Raw genomic sequence first — 24,850 nt, forward strand, 5'->3', positions numbered from 1 at the left:
ACCCCCTTTACTGTTATATCAGATTGGTCAAAAAATAGGGACAACTGTGATATTTCTTGTATAAAACTGGGACAAATCACTGGTTTAGGATAAATCTACAGGGACAGGGGACAAAGGGCTCCAAACTGGGACTGTCCCAGGTGAATCTGGTCTTACTTGTTGGTTCACGGACGATAAAAATGGTTTATTATTAGATGCAGACAGCACACAGTGGTCTCATTTTGTCCCTAAGAGCTGTTTTGATAATTTATCTATACATAAGGAAAGTCTGATTTTGATTGCTCTTTGACTTGTTAGAGAATCTTCGAAACAGCTCCTCTTCTGGCTTTTGTGATTTTTGATTCTGACAGAGAGAAACTGCACATTTGTTGTACATTTTGTTATGTATCGGGCTGCATTGGTCAAAACGTAACATATTGAGCTTGAGCGATTTGGCAGATGGTTGGAGCGTAATGGCTGGATGTTTTGATTTAAACTATATGAGACGAGCAATTCCTTTAGTATTTATTCATTTGCTTACAAAAGAATACACAACTGTTCATAAATAATATACATTAATCTAGCAAAAACCAACATCAAAATCTGCAGAATGCCTCTCTGAAATGCTGCTCTGTTTCGCACTGACCCGTTTCAATAATTCAAAGGAGTGACTTAGCAAGAACGCAATGGGCTCTGTTAAGTGCTCTGTGCAAATTCACCCGCAGAACCGGCATACGGCTATACTGTAGGTTTGTATGGAGCTCAGGGTGTAAGATTAGACTTAGAGGGATACTGGGCTTTTAATGTCATTCAGTAAGTATGAGCTCTTTGTGCATTTAGCATATTTGCCTAATCCTTCATAGTTAATGCAGTCAGCAAGGACACAATGGGCTAATCATCTTTAGATATAGATTTGCTATGTAAATGAACCTCTCAGCTTCTTCCTCTACGGCATATATACCAACAGTGAATGTCAGTTACAATTGTTAATAATGCCTTCTACTATTCTTCATTTCTATTAAAGGGCCCATGTTACACTATTTTCTGATCTTTATTCTAATATTTTATCATCAAAAACATATCTGTAGTTTTCTTTTGTTTCATTCACACATTTTTAACACACAAACCCTGTATATTTAGGCTGAATTTTTCTCTCAAACAAAAAAAAAACAAACAAAAAACACTCTGTTCCACCTTGTGATGTCATGTGGTAATACAGGAAGTGCTCCACTGTTTCACTGGAGTCATTTGCATAATTTCAGCCCTGGAATTGTCAATATCTACAAAACAAAGTTGCTCAGAACAAGGATTGCTCAAACAATCACAACAGATGAAACAAAACACAACTTTAGGTATGTTTTTTGATGAGGTAACAACATTATAACAAGGCTAAAAGACATTTACATTTGTTCAATTGCAAAAAAATAAATAAAAAATTTAAAGATTTGTTGCTTTACACTGTTTCCATAGAGATACAGTAGATAAGTTATTAATGTTACTCTGTGGTACATTCCAGGCAAAACATCTCCATGGAAAACTGAAGATCACGCACTCTCCACCAGAAAAATTACACAGTGCACCTTTAATTAAACTTTTAATCACCATATTCCAGATTAGTATTATTTTTCTCTGTAACTACTTTCCTATGTTTTATTTTCACTTTATTCTTAATACAACCCCAAGCTACAGCTCAAGACAACAGGCAAATAAAGTTGTGCTGGGTTGGAATGAGTTGTGGAAAAGCTTCAAAGGTTTGCAGTGGAACAATAAAGGCGTGCTCCGTCTTTGTGCTTGGCTGGTTCACGCTGAGATGAAACACTCTCGCAGCTGCAGCTCAGGAGTGTGGACTCAAAAGAACATTTCTCTAATAAGCATTTACTTTTAAACGAGAATTATGACTGCTTTAAGCACTGTAAACTCAAACAATTTTCACCTTTTTGCTTCAATTAGACGCAACTCTTAAAAAACGATGTTATTAATTATCTCTGCTCATCTGTATATTGTGAGTATGTCAGGTATTTGCTCTGCTGCTTGATATACAGTTTTATAAATCATTTTGGGACTACTTGTGTTTAATTTTCTAGTAATACAACATTGATAATTCTGGATCTGTTGAAGGTTAAAAAATGAAATATTTCCTTTTTACTTAATTATCGTGTCACCTTTTTCCATTAACTTAAAGCGATAGTAAGTTTTTTTGTAATTTTTTTTTCACTATGGACGTTTATATCACACTGAAAAACATAGAAAAGCATGCAACTTTACTTTAAGCGTGCTTGCATATCCACAAACCTGACTTTTACTGGACCAGGAGAAGGGCCTGAGGTGTTAAAGGTTCTATATTACACAAAATTCCCTTTTGCGAGTTTTAAATTATGTTATAACGTTGTTACCTCATCAAAAACACATGTGGAGTTTCATTTTGTTGCATTCACACATGTCTGAGTAACCCTTTATTATTACTCTAGCTACATCCCCAAAGCTCAAAACGCTCTGTTCCACCTTGTGATGTCATGAACCTGCTCACATTTACCTTTTGTTCAGTAGATATTGTCAATGGGGCACTTCCTGTATCACCATATGACATCACGAGGTGGAATAGAGTGTTTTCTGTGTGAGAGAAGAACTGTTTTGATGAGGATCCAACATACAATAAACATATTTAACAGTAAAGAACGTCATGTATCTTTTTAGGGTGATAGATACATTTATGTGCGTATGTAAACACTGAAGGGACACACACAAAAACTACAGAGAATCTGACCCTCAACCCCTTTCTTGCTAAAAGGCAGGAGCAGCAACCATTGTGCAACTTTGCTCTCCAAAATACTGTCATCATGCATCTTGGAATTGGGTTTGCGACTAACTAAATGACTTGGCACATTAAGGAGTTGACTGATACACTTCCTGTCTGGTGTAATGTCAGGGGAGCTTGTGCACATCTCTTCACCACATTCTCTCTAAAACAAAGAACAAACAGGCGTCAGAATTCCCTCCTTTGCCCTGTTAGGGATCTTGGAGTTGCATAAGCCATTGAATAATTGAAAGTAATTATTTTTAGGAGCAATTTTTTTTCTGTAGATGGAATATTGTTGTTGCAGGTGGTGGGGAATCTTCAAAGCCTTGTTTCCGTGCTCATCAGAGAAGCAAAATGTTGAGTGAACTTGTTATGGTGTTCTCACCCCGGGTACCCCAGCCTCATTAAAACTATAAGCACGCAGGCTAGCACGCAGCAAAATAAAACCAAGTAAACGCATCCTCACCCGCGGGACGTTAGCTCATTAGCCTGTACCGGTTGCTTTCACTTTGGGAAACTATTGACCTACAGTTTATATAAGGCTATTGTCTGCTACAGTGCCTCTGGACTGCATCAAAGTTTAATGGGGGAAGCTTGATGATGTCGTAAATGCCATGTTGTTCGGAAAGTAACTTTGACAAGCCAAGTCCCCAAACCCCACTGTGCTGGAATAAGATGCCTTTTCAGATTACTTCTTATACCTTGCATTCAAAAGACGAATTGTTTGGTGTGCGTAATAGGGGTTACATAACAGTCTTGGTCTAGACACTAATGTGGTGGGTTGTCTGAGTCATGGGATGGATTTCAGCGCAATTTTAAAGATTTAAACACCAGCAAAATACAAATTAGGGAAATGTTTAATTATGTAAGTCATTTGGGAATTATAGAAAGACGTTTTAGCGAAAGATACACTAGCAGACGTGCATGTGTGTCCTTGTCAAGTGTAAAGAGTGTGGTCATGCATGTTAACATCAGTCAAGTTTTTCACTGGGGCGATGGCAGATCTGCTGACAAAGACTCTGTTTTACTGCAGTAGACCTGTACTGATGGACTTTGTGTTCCAACAAGGTCACAGCCAGGACTGGGAATTCACAAGTGGAATGTGTATGTGGCTATCTATAGTTATTCACTTGAGGTTAGAACTTAAAAAGTGGTTTAAACTGCCAAATTCTGGTCATGTAATACATTGTCAGCCATTTTGCGTTATTGGAGAAAAACCTTTGCTTCGCCATGCCTTACTATCAAGTCAGATAAGTATGCAAGAGAAAAAATAATGAATACATAAACTGATTTCCACACTTTTTTACACCCACATGTTGTTCTGTTTTACATATTCCACTATTTTGAACAGCCTTATCTATACAGGAATCGCAGTGAACCTACTTTCTTCTGTATACTGTTTCGTTGATTCAGCAGTGAACAGCAGTGGCAGGGTGTGAGACTGGCTGTCTACCGTGTATATGGGTCATACATGCTTATAATAACATGGGCAGGAGTACAAGACCACATATAGACAATGTAAATTATATATATGCAGGGGGATTTTCTTATGGGATAGCATGCGTGTGGATCTATAAGGCTACAAGGCTTAGTCATGCTGTCCAGTATTGTGTCTTAAAATATAATGCATATTTCACTGTAATACTAAAGTAAAAAACAGGCTCTGCTACAATGCTACGAGCTACATTTTTGTTTCTTGAAATGACAATTACCATAGTGCTGATTAAAGGGTCTACATTACGCTATTTTCTGATGTAGGTTATAACATTGTTTCCTCATCATAAACATACCAGGTGCTGTGTTTTGTTTCACTGTTTCATCAAAATACAAACCCTGCATATTTAGACTGATTTCTTTTCTCAAACAGAAACGCACTCTGTTCTACTTTGTGATGTCATGTGAAAATACAGGAAGTGCTCCACAGTTTTGTTTTGGTTTTTTTGTTTGTTTTTTTTAAATCCCATACACCTTCACTAGAATCATTTGGATGATTTCAACCGTGGAATTGCCGATCTCTACTGAACTAAATGTAAAAGGTAACTGTTAACTGGAAAACTACCACTTCATGACATCACAAGGTGGAACAGAGCGTTTTGACCTTTGGAGAAGTAGACAGCCTAATAATAAAGGATTACTCAAACGTGTGTGAATGAAACAAAACACAACTCTAGGTATGTTTTTGATGAGGGAACAACATTATAACACGTCTTAAAGCTCACAAGAGTCAATTTTGTGTAATATAGGACCTTTAAGTCGTGTTTAGTCCTGGTTTAGTTTCTACCCAAGCTTGGTTTTGCTCATCGTTCATGAAATTGTTGTACGCTAATATCATGACAGAATTTTGCTAACTTCTTATGAACATTTCAGAATCACTAGTGCATAGTATTAGTGCTTAGTAACTACAGTAATTAGCCTTGAACAAAGACAACCACACAACTCACAACTCACACAAACACCACATTCAAACAAGACAATGAGGGTGAAGTGTCTTACCTAATGATACAACAGCAGTTCACTCCTGTGGCATCAGGTTTTCCCAGCAGTCTCGCATCCCATTACGAATCAAACCCAACCCTGCTTAGTAATTCTGAGATCAGATTTGCTTTAATGAGGTTATAAAAACGTATATAATCTTAGAAACTCTTAATTTCATATACATTTATTATTGTCACCACAGTCCTTACTGCAATCCATATTTTAGGGTCCATATTCCGCGTGCTGAAATGTCCCGTGCATGTGTGAGAAGCGGTTGTGCTGCTGTAGGCACATTTTATTATTGGCTGCATGTAATAAGTCTTTGTGTGCAGGCCTGATCTTGGTGATACCAAACACCCAAATAGCCTTCAGTATTGATGCGTGAGCAATCGCTAAATCTCTCCTCTCTACATGCATGACTCTGTGTATCTCTTCTCCATCTACATTCCCCATTCACATCATCGCGTTTTAACCCTTTCTGGCCCTTGGTTCTCACAGTGCCTCATTTTGATCCCCTTCCCATGCACCCGCCCTCCTTCGCCCACTCTCCTGCTGGCTCAGCTGGTACAGAAGCGCTCTTTGTTTCTGGCCTTTGAAGGAGGCGAGCTGAAAAGGGCGGTAGAAGGAGTCACAGGACATGGGAAAGGGAAATCCGTGTAGGGAAAAATAGCAGACAAACAGGGAGAGGAAGGAGGAAAGCGGGATTAGGGATGGAAGAAAGGGAGCATCTCCGGATCAATGGTCAGGGTTGTTGGAGTCATTGATATCCAGTAGCGTACTTCCTTCCTGCGCACGGGGGAAGAGTCTTAACCAAGCACTCTTCAACTTGTTTACTGCAGCGGTAATGCAGACAGGCTGCAGTTCAAGAAGGTCAACATTTTTTTTATTGATCGGTCCAACATTTCAACCAATGTCACATGAGAACCCGCAGAGAATAAACTGGAGACATTTCAGATACATTGTGTAGCGTTTTTTTTTTTTTAAATCATCTATAACATACATGTCTTTTGTTGTTGTTTATTTTTTACAGTGAAGGCAAAGAGACACAGCTCCACAGCTCCACAGCTCCACAGCTCCACAGCTCCACAGCTCCACAGCTCCACAGCTCCACAGCTCCACAGCTCCACAGCTCCACAGCTCCACAGCTCCACAGCTCCACAGCTCCACAGCTCCACGCATGACGAGGATGGTATAGCAATGGTATTATGTGAATACTGAAGCACTGTCATCACTACATCTCCTAAGGTAAGGCAGTACTTTTTATTATTTTGTATTGACTTTTTTTTTTTTTTTTTTTTTTTTTTTTATATCCACAGATTGTTATATAGTTTTATATTGTTAACTCAGTTCTATCTGGTATGTTTTATGTATTTGTTTGATAAAATAAGAGAAGATAATATTACAGAGAATACTGGTCAAACTACGAGCAGAGCATCCAGAGCAAATTTTCAACTCCTAAACTTAACAGCATTTCTGTAAAAGCACACGCGAGATCATTTTATTCAGGCCTTAGAGTTAAGTTAACTGGCCTCACTGACAGTTTTACCCGAGTTGACCCAGCTGTGGAAACTCAAGCTCTTGCATTAGTCCTTGATGAGGAAGTCAGCTACTCACAGAAACCTGAATAGAGCCTGTTTGCTGCCTGTGAGTTTGCTATGGAAATGAGAATGGAAACCAGGCTATCCAGTTCAGCATTGTGTGGGCGCTCTTAAGAAAGAAGGACGCCCCAGTTTGCCCATGTAACAGAACCAGGCATGTCAATCCAGGCAAATGCGCTGCCGTCTTCTATGAATGAAGTTTAAATGGACTTACTTCACGATCTAGTTTGTTTTGTTAGCAGATTTTGAATTGACTTTGCTACGTGCTGCAAAGGGCTGAACGATTTTGGAAGAAAAACATCACAATTCAAATCTGTCAACTGGATAAAAAGTTGTAGGAGTGAAGACGTTTCGTGCACATTTTAAACATATAGATTATTACAGACAACCCATGGAGACAAGATATTTGGCTTTCTGAAAAGTACATATTACCAAGTACATATTAGCAGCCTTTGCTATTTGTTCACATTCAAATTTAATTTTGATTGGGAATATTTTTTCAGTCATCTGTAGACCTTTTTCTTCTGTTCATATCCCTCACTTAATATTTTCCCGCTTATATTGTCTGCTGCATAAGTCCGTTGGGCACTGTGAAATCTTTATGCTTAGAAAATCACCAATTCATTTGCTGATATAGTATATGTTTTGACGTATTCCTCTAAAACCAATATGGAGGATCAGTGTGAGCCAGTGTGTGCTTTCATGTGTGTTCCGGGTGTGTAATTGAATAAACATTGGTGGCAGACCGCGGGCAGTGGGGAAATCAGTTCGGACCATAACAAATGTCTTACATGCACATAAAGGCTGTGCTCAGATAGAATCGTAGCTCCAGGTCTTCACAGCTCACTCCTCAGATGGTTATTTACTCTTAAAGCCAGATATCCCAGCGTAACCCGAATCTGAACCCTCACGCTGCTTTCACTTTTGCTTCTCCTCATTTCGTACAGTATTTTTTCAAACCATTGTGCTTTTAAAAATGACATTTCTATATATTTTCATTGGATTCTAGCTTTGAAATGTTCAAGGTCTCCGTGTAATTCCTCAGTCATCCAGGGATGATCCATAGTAAAAGAAAAATTCAAATTTGACGACTGGACAAAAAGGTGTAGGAGTGAAGACGTTTCGCTGCCCATCCAAGCCGCTTCTTCAGTTCTGGATGGATTGCTGGTGGAAACTGCCTTATATCTATCTAACTATTTGTTCCATTGATGGATTTGAATTTTTTTTTACTAATGTCCAAGGTCATGAAAATAATAATGGTAAAACATAAGCCTGATACCTTTATATGGCCTATACACAAATGAAAAAACACAAAAAACAAAAAAACAAAGATCTGTGAACCATGCCAGACCTACTCACCATAATGCAATAGTTAGCATTTATGAAACACCAAGCGATTGTTGCTTATTAACGAACTTAAATATTCCACAATATGGCAATAAACTTGTCTAAGTTGCTTTTTTTTAGCTGCACAAAAATCCTTTGAAAAACTTGCCTTGCACCTTCACATACCTGATCTGTAACTTGTCCTGGTCATGTCACCTGCTTGTCTCCATGGAGATTGATATGTTTTATGCTTTTCTGTGGAAGTTCAAGGAAACATAATAACATCTCCATGAAGACAAGCTGGTGGCGTAACCTTAAACCTTAAGTGCACAATCAAGTGTATTTAAGTATTCAATTTTAATAGCATCATTTATTTTTCTGTGGCAAATCCTTCCTCCAGGTGTATGACTTTGATGAGCATTTGTGCAAGAATACAAAGAAACATAGAGACCCTACACAACATGTACTTAGACCCTGTGCTACCTGTACTTAGCCATTATATATAGAAGCACCGGTGGTTGTGTTTCATTCCCCACCTGCCGATTCAGCCGCTGTCAATCATCTTTAAGTGTGAATGTACTGAAGGCGCTGAGGCCCAGGTGAAGCTGTGCAGTGATTTTTCTTATTACGTCAGGGAGCAGGCTCGATAAGTGTGTGACGGGCACATCAAACAATCGGCCATGTTTGCTATATGTTTGAGGTCAGTCGGGGGCCTTTAGGTTCACGGGGGACTAGAACTTGCAACCGTAACGCTTTTAGAGATCTCAGATGTGCACTGAAGTTGAAAAAGTCAGAGCCAGTTTGGTCTGTGGAAGCTTGATTACAAGAAAGTGCCAGAGGTTTAAAACTTTTGGCTTTTTTTTTTTTTTTAATCATATTAAATTTGACAGAAAGAATGAAGTAGAAGACCAAGCACTAGCACTTCCATACACAACAGTCTTTAACAATTTTTAGATGCATTACCCAACCCGAAACGCAACATAGGTAAAAACACAGCAGGTCGTCCACAGCAGGTCGTCACAATTTGGAGTCTGCTCCTGATGGGTTGCGACAGTGGAATTGAAAGATGCGTCAAATGCAGAGGACACATTTTCCTATAGGTACAAAGAAATATAACTTAACCTTATCTTAACCTGATTTTTATAACTATCCAACTTTTTCCTGGCTCTCCAAACCATTTCGCACACTCCTAGTATTCACATGTGTACATCTTTAGGCACAAACAAAGCTTTAGAACAGAACTTTTTTGTTTTTATAGGAAAAGTGAAGCAGGGGTGGACCACCAATGTACCGTCCATCTTCTTCAGTTATGGTTCGCAATCGATATGATACTGTATAAATATTCAGATAGCAAACTGTAGCCTGATATTGTCCCGAAGTAAACCTACCGCTTCTCCACCATTGCGAGATAAGCCCACAGCGAATAGCTATGAAACACCTTTAAAGTTCAGAAAGAATACATTAACGTCATCACTGTCCCCTACTCACTTTGATGAATAGATGCCTGGATGGAGTGATGGCTACAAACTGATAGATGGACGAGTGACTGCGGTGTGCTAAGATTGATGGATTGGAGAGAAGACGTGAATTGAAACAAAATTTATACCCTGATGGCATTAACCTTTCTGTCACCCTATGAGAAATTCGCCCCGTAAGGCACCCATTAAGTCCCATTTGGTGGTTTTCCTTCGAGCCATTAAAATTCAAATTACACTTTCTAATTTTTTCCAGAAATGGTCATGCTATTCTCACAATAATCTTTCCCACTAGTCCCAACCTAGTCTTTTATCCCCTGCTGTCTACCATTAACCTCTCCTTTACCTCTTCTCCGGCAGCTCAGAGGCCGGAGCAGCGGTCTCCCTCGGGACGTGTGTGTGTGTGTATACACTTTTCCTGGAGCGTTGAAAGGCGTGGATACCTTTGGGGATTGGAGAAGGACAGCGGTGGTTGGGTCGATTCCAGAGGTATTGGCTAGCCGGTGTTGGATCTGTGGAGGGGTGATGCTTAACCGGAGGCGTACAGGGAGGACGGGAAAAGAAGTATGAAAGAGGAGGGAATATGGACCAATCGCACATGAGAGGAAATGTAAATACAGCAAGCACAAAGCGTGGTGGAAAAAAAGAGTTGTATCTGTAGGCTTAAGGCTTTGTAATGTTGCGTTTTCATTACAAACTGAGCTTCAATAAAAAATCCAATTCAGCGCAGTAGAGGAAATACTAGTTGTATATACGGTACAGTAGAAGCTGTAACAAGGTTTGTAAGGAAGCTGGAAGGAATACGAGGTAGATACAAATACATTACAAATTAGCTTTAGCGTCACAGGTTCAGTTCCTTGTACGATGTTTGCATTTTGGGGTGAGGTGGGGTTGATCCGGATACAGCTTAAGCAAGTACAGATGGTTAATCTTCTAAGTATTTCAATCCGGTTGTTAATGCCATGTTCATGTGTTCCTGGGGTGTTCGGTGCTCCAGGATAAGACGCGGGGTTCCGGCTTGTTTGCATTCACGCGCTATTGTCTCAGAAAGATGTGATTTTGATGCCACTACGCATAAAATCGCTGAGTTCAATAGAGCAAACCGGTGACATTTTGTGTTGTTAGCCTTTTCAAAAGCTAAACATGGAGTGTGGAAGTCGGGCGACAGGTTTTACGCAAGTTTACAAGCTATTTTCCCAACTTGCGCAGAGTTTTCCGAGGACCACGTGAATGCAGCGTTGGTTCAAATCTGGGAAATGGTTTTGCATCCATTTGGAAAGATCAGGAAATTGTAGATTAGCAATTCCATGTAAGCTTATTAACCAGTGGATATTTTTAGATGCGAAATACTCAAGTTACTTTTCACTCCAAACTACTTTAACGCTGTTGTGTGCTTACTGTATGTACCAATAGTGACCCAGCAGTTACTTTTTATCTTGAATCTCTATTTGTGCCATCGGAAAGTGCACTTCTTCTGTCAATCACTGCAATTACAAATCAGTCTAATCAAGACACCTGCGACGCTCTATTGCTGTTTTGTGTTGCCCGTTTCCATGGTGCCAACATAAACAATAGTCAGATTGCTATCCTGGCATCACTTGACTCACAACAAACAAGTGAAAGCCCGTGATAAGTGCTGATAGCCATGTTGACCTTGTTTTGTTTGTTTAAAGAGGCAACGGGACATATCTCATCGGCTCGTGGTGATTTATTGTAACGCAGGAGAGCGAGGAGAAGTGGTGTTCCCGAATACTTCGATAAATAGCTATAATACATCAAAAAGTAGTGTTTGGAGTATATGAGGCCATAACTTCTTGTCTTATGGCTTGAAAATGCTATCGCTCATCCCTTTATGCTTGGGTATGCACTGAATCTCCTCTCCCATCTCACACGAAAAAAAAGTTTCATTATTTGTGACTTCCTCGGTAGAAATGGCATTGTGCTCTCACCGCAGGCAACAGGAAATAGAGAATGGGAAACAGGATGTGAAGGCGGCCATGTTTTATTGCACAGCCCCACAGGCCGACAGCAGCAGAGAGCAGGAGGGTGACACACAAACACACACACACACAGAGAAAGAGAGACTGCTTTGGTTTGCGTCAACCGTGACATTCTGAATCACACCAAATCATTCGCTAATAGGCACAGCGCTGACAGATGCATAGAAAGATGATTTTGATTTCAGTAAAAATGAATTTCCAAAACAGTTGGGACAGGCGGAAAAGTAAATAAAGCCAAATGTGGCGGTTTGAAAGTTATACAAATGTAATTCATTCACAGTAAAATATAAACATTCCATCAGATGTCTAAAATCTTAAATTGAATATGGCAGACTTACTCCACCAGAAATCAGAGAGATGAAAAGCAAAAGCAAATATATTTAGTTCGAAAGTGAGTATGAAGATATATTTTTGTATTTATTTTGTATCACTCCAGGGATATTTCCAGGGGTCCTATTTTATGAAAAGACATCCTTAAGCCTTAATTGAGCAATTAAAGAGACATCAAAACAAAACACAACTTTTCATGAAAGGCGTTGTGGCTGAATGTTAAGCACTCACACCTCACATTAAGAAGGTTCTGACTGGATTCCTAGACTTTCCCTTAAGCCTCCAAAACACATATAGTGGCACAGAGTTGCACTGACTTCATATTATCTGTGCAATTGTGTTGTAAAAATAGTATGTTAAATTTAGCTGCATGCTGGTAGAAGTAGAGCTCATCTCCTTTATGTAAGTATTTTTTTTACAGATATTATCAATGGAAATAATATCTAATGGATTTTATCAAGTAGGGGTTGAATATTTTGAGCAGCAAAATGCATTTGCATTACTTTACAAAGTGTAAACTCCAATCTTTGATGACTTTTTAAACTGACACTTAAATATCTGTTTTTGCAAATGAACCATTAAACTACCAAATAAGCAACAGAGCGTACAAAGTTACTTCATGCCAATCCCAAGTATATACAATTAAAGTAATATCAGGGCATCCAGCTTAACCCCTATTCCATTTTTATTTGTAAATCAATCATTTTTTAAAGCTGCCTCTCTCTACTTGCTCATATACACCTCATCTATTCTGAGCCTGGTCTGTTCTTTTACACCTTGTTTCTTCATTGGAGCTGTTTTCCCCTTTATATCCCAGCTCCAGTCTGTGTCACGTCCGTCAGTCATCTCCATCTGTGCTGCCTTCACCTGTGACAGCGAAGTGAGCACGTCTTTATCACACCCAGAGGCCCGCAGAGACCAGCTGGTGCTCCAAATCATCTGGATGCCCCGCCACGCGATGCCATAAACCACCCACGCTCATTTGGATTTTGCGCATTTGCGGCGTTGCTAGCTCGGCGCCACTCAATTTGTACTTTGTCCGTCAGGAACAAAAGTTGTGACAAAAGGTTCAGTTCATTTTACAGAAAATGGAAATTGGATATTGGTTGTCAGGGTGATGTGGCGACAGCTTTGGATGGGAAATGAAGGAAAAAATAATCTTGAGGAAAAGTTGTTGAGAAATGCCAGATTTGCATGAAGAAAATTGGAAAGATGTGATTGCTGAGCGGACTGAAGGTGCACTGTGAACGTTTTCTAATGGAGAATTGGTCACTGGTTTAATATCTGCTTTGGCAAAGGTTGGTGGTTCGAATCCAGCTCCTACATGAATACTGTCGTTGTGTCCTTGGGCAAGGCACTTAACCCACCCCGCCCCCAGTGTTTGTGTACACTGGTGTATGAATGTATTATGAGTGAATTGTTGAATAGTTCCTTGATGTAAAGCGCTTTGATCGACTGACCCACAGGTTGGCGGTGCGATTCCAGCTTCTACATGAATACTGTTGTTGTGTCCTTGGGCAAGACACTTCACCCACCTCGCCCCCAGTGTCTGCGTACACTAGTGTATGAATGCGTGTGTGAATGGGTTCCTTGATGTAAAGAATTTTGAAGTGCTTGAAGGTGGAAAAGGGCTATATAAAAATGTGACCAAAAATGTGACCCTAATAGTTTCCATGGAGATTGCTAAATTTAATGCTATTCTGTGGAACATTCCTGGCAAAACAACATCTCATTGGAGAACAGATGGTTTCAGACATCCTCCTAAAACCTTAGATAGTGCCCTTTTAAGAGTCTTGACACACTGCAACCTTCAATGTATGATTCTAAAAAATAAATGAATTGAGAGGTATTATGACATGAGGGAGGGCATCTGGTGTAAAAAAAAAAAAAAAAAAAAAAAAAAAAAGTATACCTAAATCAGAATCTGTTTGTCTCAACTAAATGGTCTGTTTGTAACTGTGAAAGATGTAAAAATAAAAACATTTTATAGCAGTACTTTTGAATTTTGAGCTTACATAAATGTTTTAAGCTTACATTTTCAGAACCTTGGACAGCTCCATATGATACAAAAAGCCTTTCACTCGGGCTTTCTTCAACAGGACTAATGCTAAAAATGTCTAGTTTTATTTTACGTGTGCAAGTTCCCATGTGGTTGGGTTAGCTGTTGATATCTCAGTATTTTAGCAGCAGGGATGTGAAAAGTGGTTGGCCATTTTTGCTGTAAAAGCCAGACCTATTGTTTTGCTTGCACAATTTTTCAGACAGCATCTATATAGAGGCACCGGGTCTGATTACAAATGCATCGAGTATTCTTCCTATTATGCTTTTAATGCAGCCATCGCGCTGATGCATGCCACGCTCTCCACTGGGCTGTTTCCTCCGATACTCCCATTTTAAAAGCTTAGTATTTTCAGCCAGACAGATGTTTTGCTTCTATCCCTAAAGCCTAACACAAATCGGCCATTTTGTTTCACGTTATTTTAGGTTGTGTACCCTCTTGCTAAACCCATTGGGACCTTCCTTGTAACTCGCCTGTGGTCACAATCCATCCATCTATCGCATACTTCCTGTTTTTCTTTGAATATTTCTTTCTGAGTGCCTTTCAGTTTTATTCAGTTTCTGTTTTCAGAGCAATTGGTATTTTTACATCCTCGCTATATTTGGCGTAGCTTTTAGGTTAAGTTTTGTCCCATGTTGAACTAGTCAGTTATACTTAGATGCACTCATGTGGTTCACAGAGAGGTTAGAGGGATTCTGAATGCTATTGTTACCTTGTTTACTTAATTCTATAATGTATTCCTGGTCTCAGCATCTATTTAGACTACTTAAGGTCTTGTGTGAGAAACCCGGCGTGCACAGAACAGATACATCTAGAAGTATAATGCTGTGAAAAAAATGGTTGGTTTATACATTTCCCACATTGCATAAAGACGTACAACTACACACTACTTCTTCTGCAAATCACTGAGCAGTTAGATAGATATCAGACAGGTGTATTGTATCTTTGTATGTAATCAGTTGCTATAGTGACAAACCCCCATGATGACTTCCAGGGTCAAAGGTTGTCCATAAATCACCAAGCTAACCCTCAGACCAATTATCTATACTATGTTAGGCTTAGATCTTACTATAAAATATTCAAACATTCAAGTAAAAGATATATATGAGGCTTTACAAGAGAAACTACTTTTACTTCTAGTTGAGTACTATTTTGTTTGAGGTGGAGTAAACTTGTAGTACTTTCTCTAAATACTTTCATACTCTTACTTGAGTAATTGTTTGGGTCACTACCTTAAACTTCTACTTAAGTAATAATATTTTAACTTGAATAACTTAAACAATATTTTTGGTTACTTTCCCACCTGTAGCCACACATTCACATATTTACTCTATCTCTCATCTATATCAAAAATTTGTTCAAGATGTATTTTTGTATATTATATTGCAAAACATATAGATGCATTAGCTAAAACTGTGTTAAAAGGTAAACAGAAGAGCACTGAACAAACTGTTTAGGCTGCTGGGTCATACTTATTACTATAACATTATCATTTATCATTATCATCATCATCAAAATCTCCATCAGTTTAACATTAGACTTGCTGAAAAATCTATGACGACACAATCCTGAGCGCGTTTAATCTTGCGGCCTTACAAAAATGCTGATGCTGGTGGAACATTCGGAGGAAGTGTGCTGCGGTTAAAATTGGGGAGCAATGACTGCAATCATTGGAGGTCTTGTTAACTCCCTCAACAGGAAACAAAGCATCCTCCACCTTCTTAATGACTCGTTAGTGATGGTGTTTGGGCCTCTCATCTGTCTTCTGTGTCTGTTTCCAAAGATAAGCAGAACTAGGGTGGGTGTAGTCAGGGCCCTATCTCGAGTATGTATTTGTAATTAGAAGAATAGATCTAGGAAGAATTTGACTCAATAACAACGCATTAGTGTATCATTTTAATGTTGGGGTGAAATGTTCTTGCAGTTGTGAACATACAAGGTTTGTTTTGTTGATTTAAAATAGAAAAAGTGGTCCCTATTGTGTTGAAACTATTACAGTGTTTTTGATTTTAGTTTGTTGTTACGTTTTTTGTGAAAAATCCTGCATAATTTCAAAGCTAACTGTTCTACTTCAGGGACAAATTGCCTTCACTACAAACTGTCATGTTGTGCTACCAGCTATTGTTTTATTTTAGCTCCTCTTTTATAAAACATTAACTTCCAAGCTAAGATGATTTGGTAACACTTTGCTAACTAGTTGCTCATTTGCATTAATTCAGTGTTAAATAATTATTACTTGTTTTACCAGTGTTTTATTTCGTAACAATAGCTCAGTCGGTAGAGTGTTTATCCACTGATCTGAATGTTGGCAGGTTTGAGTCCGGTCTCGGCAGAAAACATCATGGGTAGAGCGGTCAGATAGCTTGACCCGCAGGTTGGCGGTGTTATTCAAGCTCCCACAGATGAATACTGTTGTTGTGTCCTTAGGCAAGACACTTAACGAACCTCGCCCCCAGTGTACGCAGACACTGGATGGATGAGTGGTTTGTTGATGTTAAGTGCTTTGAGTGCCTTGAAGGTGGAGAAGTGCTGTATAAAAATTTACCTTAACCCTATTCTGCTGCTAATTAGACATTTACTCATATTAGTAAACTCCTTATTTCTGCTTTTATGGTGTTATGATCTTTTGGTCATTTTGATTTGTGATTCTTATAGGCTTTTGGTAATAAGGTACCACAAGAAATATAACCTTTACTTTATGGTTATGAATGTACAACAATGGAATAGGATCAGTTAAATATCAGTAAATATCCCCAAAGGTAAAGTGTTACCAACAGTTTTTCAATATAGGACTTGATGTTCCTGTCAGCCGTGTAGTAATGTTGTAACCTCACTTTGTTTCATTCACACATGTTTGAGTAATCCTGCATTATTAGTCTGTCTACATCCCCAAAGGTCAAAAGGCTCCACCTTGTCATACCATGAAGAAGTAGTTTACAAGTTAACAGCTACCTTTTACCTTTAGTTTATTAAAGATTAGAAATTCCAGGGCTGACATAATCCAAAACACAATTCCAGGTATGTGTTGATGAGGAAACAACATTATAACAGAAAAAAATGAATGAATGGGTTGCACATGGCTGCATATTAAGAGGGCAATAAAATATAATGTATGAGTAGTAATATACATTTGCCATAAAACAACTATGCACAGTGTATATGGGAAAAAACTGCATTTGGCAGTTGCCTGCCTGTCTACTTCCACAGCCATCTTAGATTCTGCTTCTTGTACTGCTTTGCTCTGAGGGGACACACGGCGCCCGCAGCTACCACTGCGGTCAGTCGTGGACCATCTAGCTCAGACCCCTGGGTTATATTTGTACCACCAACATTCCCTTTGATCCAGTGTAAATCTGTGGCTGAAAACATGTCCAATCTTGGAATATTCCAACAGGCTAAATGCAATATATATGAGAGTTCTTTTTAGATGTTCTTCCAATGGATCTGGATATTTCTAAGATTCTGCCATGTTCTGACCAGAAACAAACCTATACTAAGGGAGTAAGGAACTAAAGAGAAACAGACTCCTCGAGGCCATCACACACCTCTGCTGGCCAGCAGTCTTTCACTTTTCATTTGTTGGCAAAGACTCAACTGGCTTTCTTCCCTGAAATGCTGACATTTTGACTGCTTCCTATGTCTTGCTGTGTATTTTCAGCACCATGGACAGCTACCAGAGCTACCAGGTATTAACAACTCAGAATCTTGGTTCTGTCTTTTTTATTTTGTTTGTAAATTAATTGCAAACGTAAAATCGGTGCATATCAGTCATGGTGTTTTGGTTCATCTGTTTATTTTAATGGATTCCTAATTAGCAGTTAGGTAACTACATTCTTAATAGCCTTAAGAATGATTCAGGACTCGTAAATACTTAATGCACTAACCCTAACACCTAACCCCTTACTTAAGTAGTTACTAAGCCTGAATCACTCGTGATAATCTATTTCTTAATTAACTCTTTGTTGTTGCTTTATTAAGGCTAATTAAGGTGTAGTATATGACACTGCAATGTGTCCTTTTGTCTCCTTCACATTAACAATAGATTTCAAATATCTTGTTTCTATGTTTCATTTTAACCAGGCTACTCACTTCTTACTGTACACGTTACGTTACTTTCCCGTCTTTGAGCACCACAGAGAGCTCTTCTGCTGTAAGACCAAGATTACCATTTCAAATCCCAATAACACAGCTGAGTGAGGGGCCTGCTAGTCACATTTTTATTGACCATTTAAGTGTATCAGCCTCTTTCGGGGGAATAAAAGCCTGTTACCAGTTTGCAGCATAGGGAGGCTCCTCGGAGACCAACTTTTAAGCTTCAGTTGTTATTCATGCACACACACACACACACACACACACACACACACATAACCACACTCTACATCAATTCAAATGTGAACCACTTTGCTGGGTACAAATCTTATGGGGATAACCTCAAGTCCAGTGACTATGGTTGGTGCATTTCCAGGCAAGTGTCAGAGTAGCTACAAAGAGGACAATTTTCAGGATAAACAAAAATATGCTGCCCTAATCCCTCAAAATAAACAACCAATTATACTTTGGGTATTAAATGTTACGCTTGTGTACGCGTTCATATCGTACAGTACTTTTATCTTTTTTTATTTAAATATCCCTGCAGTTGTGTTTTAGTAGTGCCTTAATATGTGCATTTATATGTTGTAGGATTCAAAACAGCTAAATGTCACCTGCGTGTCTGTATGGATGTTGTTGTTAGTGATGTTAATGTTTCATAATGTGGCATTAAACAATATCAGTAGTTTCAGTAATATGTGTACTTGATACGGCTAATCAATTGTAGATTATAAAAATGTAGTAAAACATACGCCTCATTAGGATAAACATGTTAGAAATCATACATATTCCATCGGGCTGTGCAAATGCATTCTGGGAAACCATAGCTTGTGGAACTTAGACACGGTTGGCCAATTACAAGTTGATTAGAATGCAGAAGTGACAGGTCGAGTTTACGAAGACCTCCTCTGGCACGATCATGTCCATAACTAGCATAATTTATATGCTAATCATGAAAAAATCCAAGAGATGAAATGTTTAATATGGTTAAATGATGAAAGTCAGAGGCCAGAGAGGTTTTTATATTATTCTCAGTGGATATAGTTCCCTGGTCATTTTATTACCAGTGAGATGTTTACCCCACTACTGTGAAGATGGTTTGAAAATTATATAGAAATATTTATTGCATTTAGTTTAATTTGCATAAGCAAAGGATAAAACTGATGACTAATATGAACAATGTGAGATTTCCTGTCTGCTCTTTAAAAATGTGCTGTTCTTTACTTCATAGACTCTCATTTGTGGGTCGGTGGTTCGATCGCCGCTCGGACAAGTGCGTGTTGTTGTTACTGCGTCCTTGGGCAAACATTTCAAACACCTTGGCATAGATCGGTAGCCTTGATTCTGTCAGTTTACCGCAGAGCAGATGTGGCTATAAAAACAGCTTACTGCCACCGAATGTGGAGTGAATTTATAATACCAGTGTACTGCATTGTAAAGTTAACAGTAGCCAGTGAGCGACTCAATAATCAATGTGTCAAGTAGCTTTTGATGGATATGTTAAGATTAGTCACACGGCGTGGTCTTAGATGAGGTGGGTGTTTTTACAAAGGCTTTCACACACACACACGTACACACACACGTACACAGCGTGGTTAGCCTGCTTAATGTGACCACTATTTCTGTAGCACACACACACATGCGTGCACTGATGATCTGTATTTAACCTAGATAGCGACGTGATTAGCCCGCTAGCTGTTAACAGAGCTCTCACACAACACGCCCGGAGCAACACAGCACAGTAAAAGTCCTCAATTACTTATAAACAATGAAGAGTTTAACAGAAACCACTTCCAAATGTTTTCTTTTATCACATTTTAGGATATTAACACCTGCCAAATAGTCCAAACAGCGATTAAAAAACAGTTGTACTAATGCAGTGTTTTTGCATGCTCCCCACTTCTTTGAAAGGGGGATATTGGCGTACCTGTTTGCTGTGTTGTTTAAAAAAAAAAAAAAACAAAAAAAAAAAAACAAAAAAAAACTCAAATAGTGAACAGAATGCAATTTATATGCAAATTTTGAGCAAAATAGTTCCTAAAATGTCTGCACAAAACAATCTATGTTTGATTTTATTGAAAGAGAAAAGTTTAAATAAAACAGAAGATACACATTCAAACTGTTATACACATAGAGATGCAGTTTGGGGGTGACTAAGTCTGTTTTATGCCAATCATATACTATATAAAAACAAATGATAAAACTTTAGTAGACTGGTTTGATCCTGTTTTATCCATCCATCTATTTTCTTTGGCTTATCTAGGGCTGGGTCGTGGCGGCAGCAGTCTAAGCTGGGACTCCCAGACTTCCCCAGACATGTTCTCCAACTCGTCCAGTGGGACCCAAGGTGTTCCCAGGCCAGACGAGAGACATCCCTCCAGCCTATCCTGAGTTTTTCCCGGGGCCTCCTGGTTTAGTCCAAGTGTAGTCCTGGTTTAGTCCTGGTTTAGTCCTGGTTTAGTCCTGGTTTAGTCCTGGTTTAGTCCTGGTTTAGTCCTGGTTTAGTCCTGGTTTAGTCCTGGTTTAGTCCTGGTTTCGTCCTGGTTTCGTCCTGGTTTCGTCCTGGTTTCGTCCTGGTTTAGTCCTGGTTTCGTCCTGGTTTAGTCCCAGTGTAGTCCTGGTTTAGTCCTGGTTTCATCCTGGTTTTGTCCTGGTTTAGTCCCAGTTTAGTCCTGGTTTAGTTTGGGTTTAGTCCTGGTTTAGTCCCAGTGTAGTCCTGGTTTAGTCCTGGTTTCGTCCTGGTTTTGTCCTAGTTTAGTCCCGGTTTAGTCCTGGTTTCGTCCTGATTTAGTCCCAGTGTAGTCCTGGTTTAGTCCTGGTTTCATCCTGGTTTTGTCCTGGTTTAGTCCCAGTTTAGTCCTGGTTTAGTTTGGGTTTAGTCCTGGTTTAGTCCCAGTGTAGTCCTGGTTTAGTCCTGGTTTCGTCCTGGTTTTGTCCTAGTTTAGTCCCGGTTTAGTCCTGGTTTCGTCCTGATTTAGTCCCAGTGTAGTCCTGGTTTAGTGCTGTTTTTTTCCTGGTTTAGTTTTGGTTTAGTCCCAGTGTAGTCCTGGTTTCGGCCTGGTTTAGTCCCAGTGTAGTCCTGGTTTAGTGCTGTTTTTTCCTGGTTTAGTTTTGGTTTAGTCCCAGTGTAGTCCTAGTTTCGGCCTGGTTTAGTCCCAGTGTAGTCCTGGTTTTGTCCTGGTTTCATCCTGGTTTCGGCCTGGTTTTGTTCTGGTTTAGTGTTGGTTTAGTCCCAGTGTAGTCCTGGTTTAGTCCTGGCTTCATCCTAGTTTAGTCCCAGTGTAGTCCTGGTTTAGTCCTGGTTTCGTCCAGGTTTCGTCTTGGTTTAGTCCTTGTTTCGTCCTGGTTTTGTCTTGGTTTAATCCTGGTTTCGTCCAGGTTTCATCTTGGTTTAGTCCTGGTTTCGTCCTAGTTTAGTCCTGGTCTAGTTCTGGTTTCGTTTAGTTCAAATTTTGACTGTAGTGTTTGCGCAAGTGAAGTGTATTTGCAGGTGGTCAAAACAAGCCAACCTCTTAGTAACAGAATAAAGAAAAAAACACACCGCTGGCAACTAAAATAACTACCCAAAACATAGTAAGATGCGTACTTTGGTGATAGTATTGGATTTCCGCAGAAAGCAAGCTCCTCTTTTCAAATAGTATTACAGTGATAAAAGGGACAGGGAGGAAGCGAGGTACACGAACTGCCCTGAACAACCTTTATGAAACTTAGCCGTTCTGATGTCTGTTATGTAAATGTGCACAACGCTATGAGTACAATTTTTTTTTGTCTGTGTTAAAAGTGGTATATGTAAATAATGCAATGCCAGTGTGCTCATGATTGGATGTGCCTGAATAATTTAAATAGACCCCAGCAGTCACACACACACAAAGCCACAGCACGGCACGCCATAGTCCTACCTGTCTCATTCTGTCCATCTGCCCATCTTTCTCAAGCTCACCAAACCATCACTTATTCAAGCCCGAGTTTATGATTTACCTTCACCAAACCTCTCAAGTATTGTTTGAAGCTAGTGCTAGCGCAGGGGATGGGATCCGTTGTGTTGACGGTGAGTTAGGTAGACCGGGGCCCGCAGAAGAGTCAGTTACTCAGAGGCTGCTGTTTTTGGCTCAGTGTTTTCATTCATATTTTAGGCCTTTTGCTTGGCAGTGCACCCAGAGTCACATTACGTTTTCATTCACTTACAGCTCTTATGCTAATTGGATTTGAAAAAGGACTTCTTGTGTTTTGCTTAAACTTGTGCCGTTAATGAAATGATTTATTTGTTCGTACAGTCATTTAATTTGAGGTATTATGAGGTTGTTTACATGAAATTTCTACTATAATTACAACAATTGAATAAAAAATAGTGAATGAGTTGCGCTTGTGTTTACTTGCGTCGATCTGTCAAGAGACCTGCTGTGTTAAAAGCGCACTATGTAACTTTTCTAGTGTGCGTTGCGCCACTTGCTTTGTCTCCATGGAGATTATGAGTTATGGTATTAAACGATAATGCATTTATTCAATTTAAACATTTTCGTTGCTTAAAAATACCTTAGAAATAATGTTTTCTGTTGACCATTCCTGACGTGTTACTACATAAAGATAAAATTAATGACACTGTGGAATATTTCAGGCAAAGCAAGAACATCTGTATGGGGGCTAGCAGAAGGTGAAAAAGTTACATTGTGCAGCTTTAAATTGTTCCTTTGTTTTGATATTTATTGTAAAAAAAATTACCAAGCATCATGTGAGGTCCATTTGAAACATCTATGTGCAAGAAACAACGACTCACGTAAAACTGTATGTTGATCCAAGTAAAAAGCGTGAATATAAACACAGGGAATGCTTCAGAAACCCTTAGTCAACACACAGCAGCGTATTTATCAGAACATCAAAGTGCCATGTTGAGTTTGCATGTTAAAACCCTGTAGTCCCAAAGTCAACAGCTGCTGAGATCACTCATTAAGCCACGTTAGCATAAAGTAGCTTTAATTACAGAGCGGCGGATTGATGCAGACTGTCACCAGCAAGATCCACTGGCGGCAACCTGTCACCATCCATCTCCTCTCACGTGAGACCCGCCCGGCACTAATACGCGCTTTGAACAGGGAGTAACACAGGCTTAAAAATCACACTGTTAAAACTGATTTCATAATTAAAGGGCTGATATTACTGATATTTTCTTATCTATGTTATAATGTTTCCTCGTCACAAACAGACCTGGATTTGTGTTTTGTTTCATTCACACATGTTCAACACAGAGCCCCTGCAGATTTAGTTTTAGCAGGCTTTAATTTTTCCCTCAAATGGAACACTCCATTACACCTTGTGATGTCATCATGTGGTAATACAGGAAGTGCTCCACTGTGTTTTTAAACTCTATACACCTTCACGAGAATCAGTTGGATAATTTCAGCTCTGGAATTGCCAATCTCTTATAATCAAAAGGTACAAGGTAGCTGTTAACGTGAAAACTACCACTTTATGACATCATAAGGTGGAACAGAGCATTTGAGCTTTGGAGATATAGACAGACAAACATGTGAATGAAACAAAACGCGACTCCATGTATGTTTTTGATGAAGTAACAACATTATAACATGGCTTAAAGCTCACACGGGACAGATCAAGTTCTAATGCTACTGCTCGTATTGATTCGTATCTGGGTATTACGGTCCATTATTTGACGATCCTAATTCAGAAATTATTCAGTTTATAGATGTTGTTTACTCTGTGTTACTTTGATCACCCACTGCTGCCTCTGCTGTGCCTGTTTGAAGCCGAGTCAATATTGTTTTGCCTGGTCTTTCCTCCCAGACAATGAAAGTACACTATTTTCATTCAATACCAGTGAGTTTGCAGCAAATAAGATAATGGCTCAATATTAGCACTACACTTTGTTAACTTAAGTATATAGAACGGGGCATGTGGGAATAGTAACACAAAGGCAATAGGCAGCAATCTGCAAACTGTGTCTCAGAAATGATGTCAAGGAAGTACAGTCACAATTGGCCAAGTCTGTGAAATAGCTGCACATATAAGCCCAATGGGGGTATGTATAGGAAGTCAGTCATTAGCATTTTTTACATGTTTCACTTTTAAAGGTCCACAATGTAAGCTTTCTGGAGGATTGAAAGATGCTGCTACATTAACTTCAGCTGTGTGTCTGGCAAAATGATTGAGATTGCGATGTTCCCACAAGCCCCAGGTTAAGCACACAGTCACAGTAGTCTACCACATTGCCTTCTCAGTTAGAGCCTTTCTGATTTATAGGTTCTGTTGGTCTTTTCGATGTATTATTTTTGAATTTTTATCATGGAAAAAGTGCTGTACAGTGTTGCTGTATATTGTGCTAAAATCCAGGGTTACACTTTATCATAACTACAGCTTTTTTGGTCTTAATAATGTCATGTTTTTTTTAAAGAATGAACTACTACTTAACTGTATGAGTAGACTGAATCATTCTACTATTCAACTATCTGATCTTTATGAGTTAAGTGTATTTCTTCATAGCAAAAGGCAAAGTTTAAATTGGTCAACTGGACAAATGGTTGTAAGAGTGAAGACGTTTCGCTGCTGACACGCCGGTGTAGGTACATCCTGTTATGGAGCTGCTGTTTAGTTTCTCCAATGTAACGCTCACTACACTCTTCACTACACTGTATTTCTCCATGCTTTACTAAAATTTTACTTAAATAGGGTATCAATTGCGCATAACACATAACATATTTACATCATCG

The 24,850-nt window shown here is 39.2% G+C and overlaps 2 protein-coding genes across 2 annotated transcripts in view; one reads left to right on the plus strand and one right to left on the minus strand.

Annotated features, from left to right (window-relative positions):
* LOC117390921 (splicing regulatory glutamine/lysine-rich protein 1-like) overlaps positions 1-5,890 on the minus strand; it is a 79,129-nt gene extending 73,239 nt beyond the window's left edge. The window contains exon 1 of the mRNA XM_033988726.1: positions 5,748-5,890. Coding sequence (XP_033844617.1) covers positions 5,748-5,890 — 143 coding nt within the window. The remainder of the gene's footprint in view (positions 1-5,747) is intronic.
* The window catches only part of lrfn5a (leucine rich repeat and fibronectin type III domain containing 5a), a 112,252-nt gene that overhangs the window by 52,521 nt on the left and 34,881 nt on the right, over positions 1-24,850 (plus strand). Inside the window, exon 2 of the mRNA XM_033988845.2 lies at positions 6,282-6,496. The gene's annotated coding sequence lies outside the window, so the exon portion shown is untranslated. The remainder of the gene's footprint in view (positions 1-6,281; positions 6,497-24,850) is intronic.

This window comes from Periophthalmus magnuspinnatus, chromosome 22 (genome assembly GCF_009829125.3).
Source record: "Periophthalmus magnuspinnatus isolate fPerMag1 chromosome 22, fPerMag1.2.pri, whole genome shotgun sequence".
Taxonomy (NCBI): domain Eukaryota; kingdom Metazoa; phylum Chordata; class Actinopteri; order Gobiiformes; family Gobiidae; genus Periophthalmus; species Periophthalmus magnuspinnatus.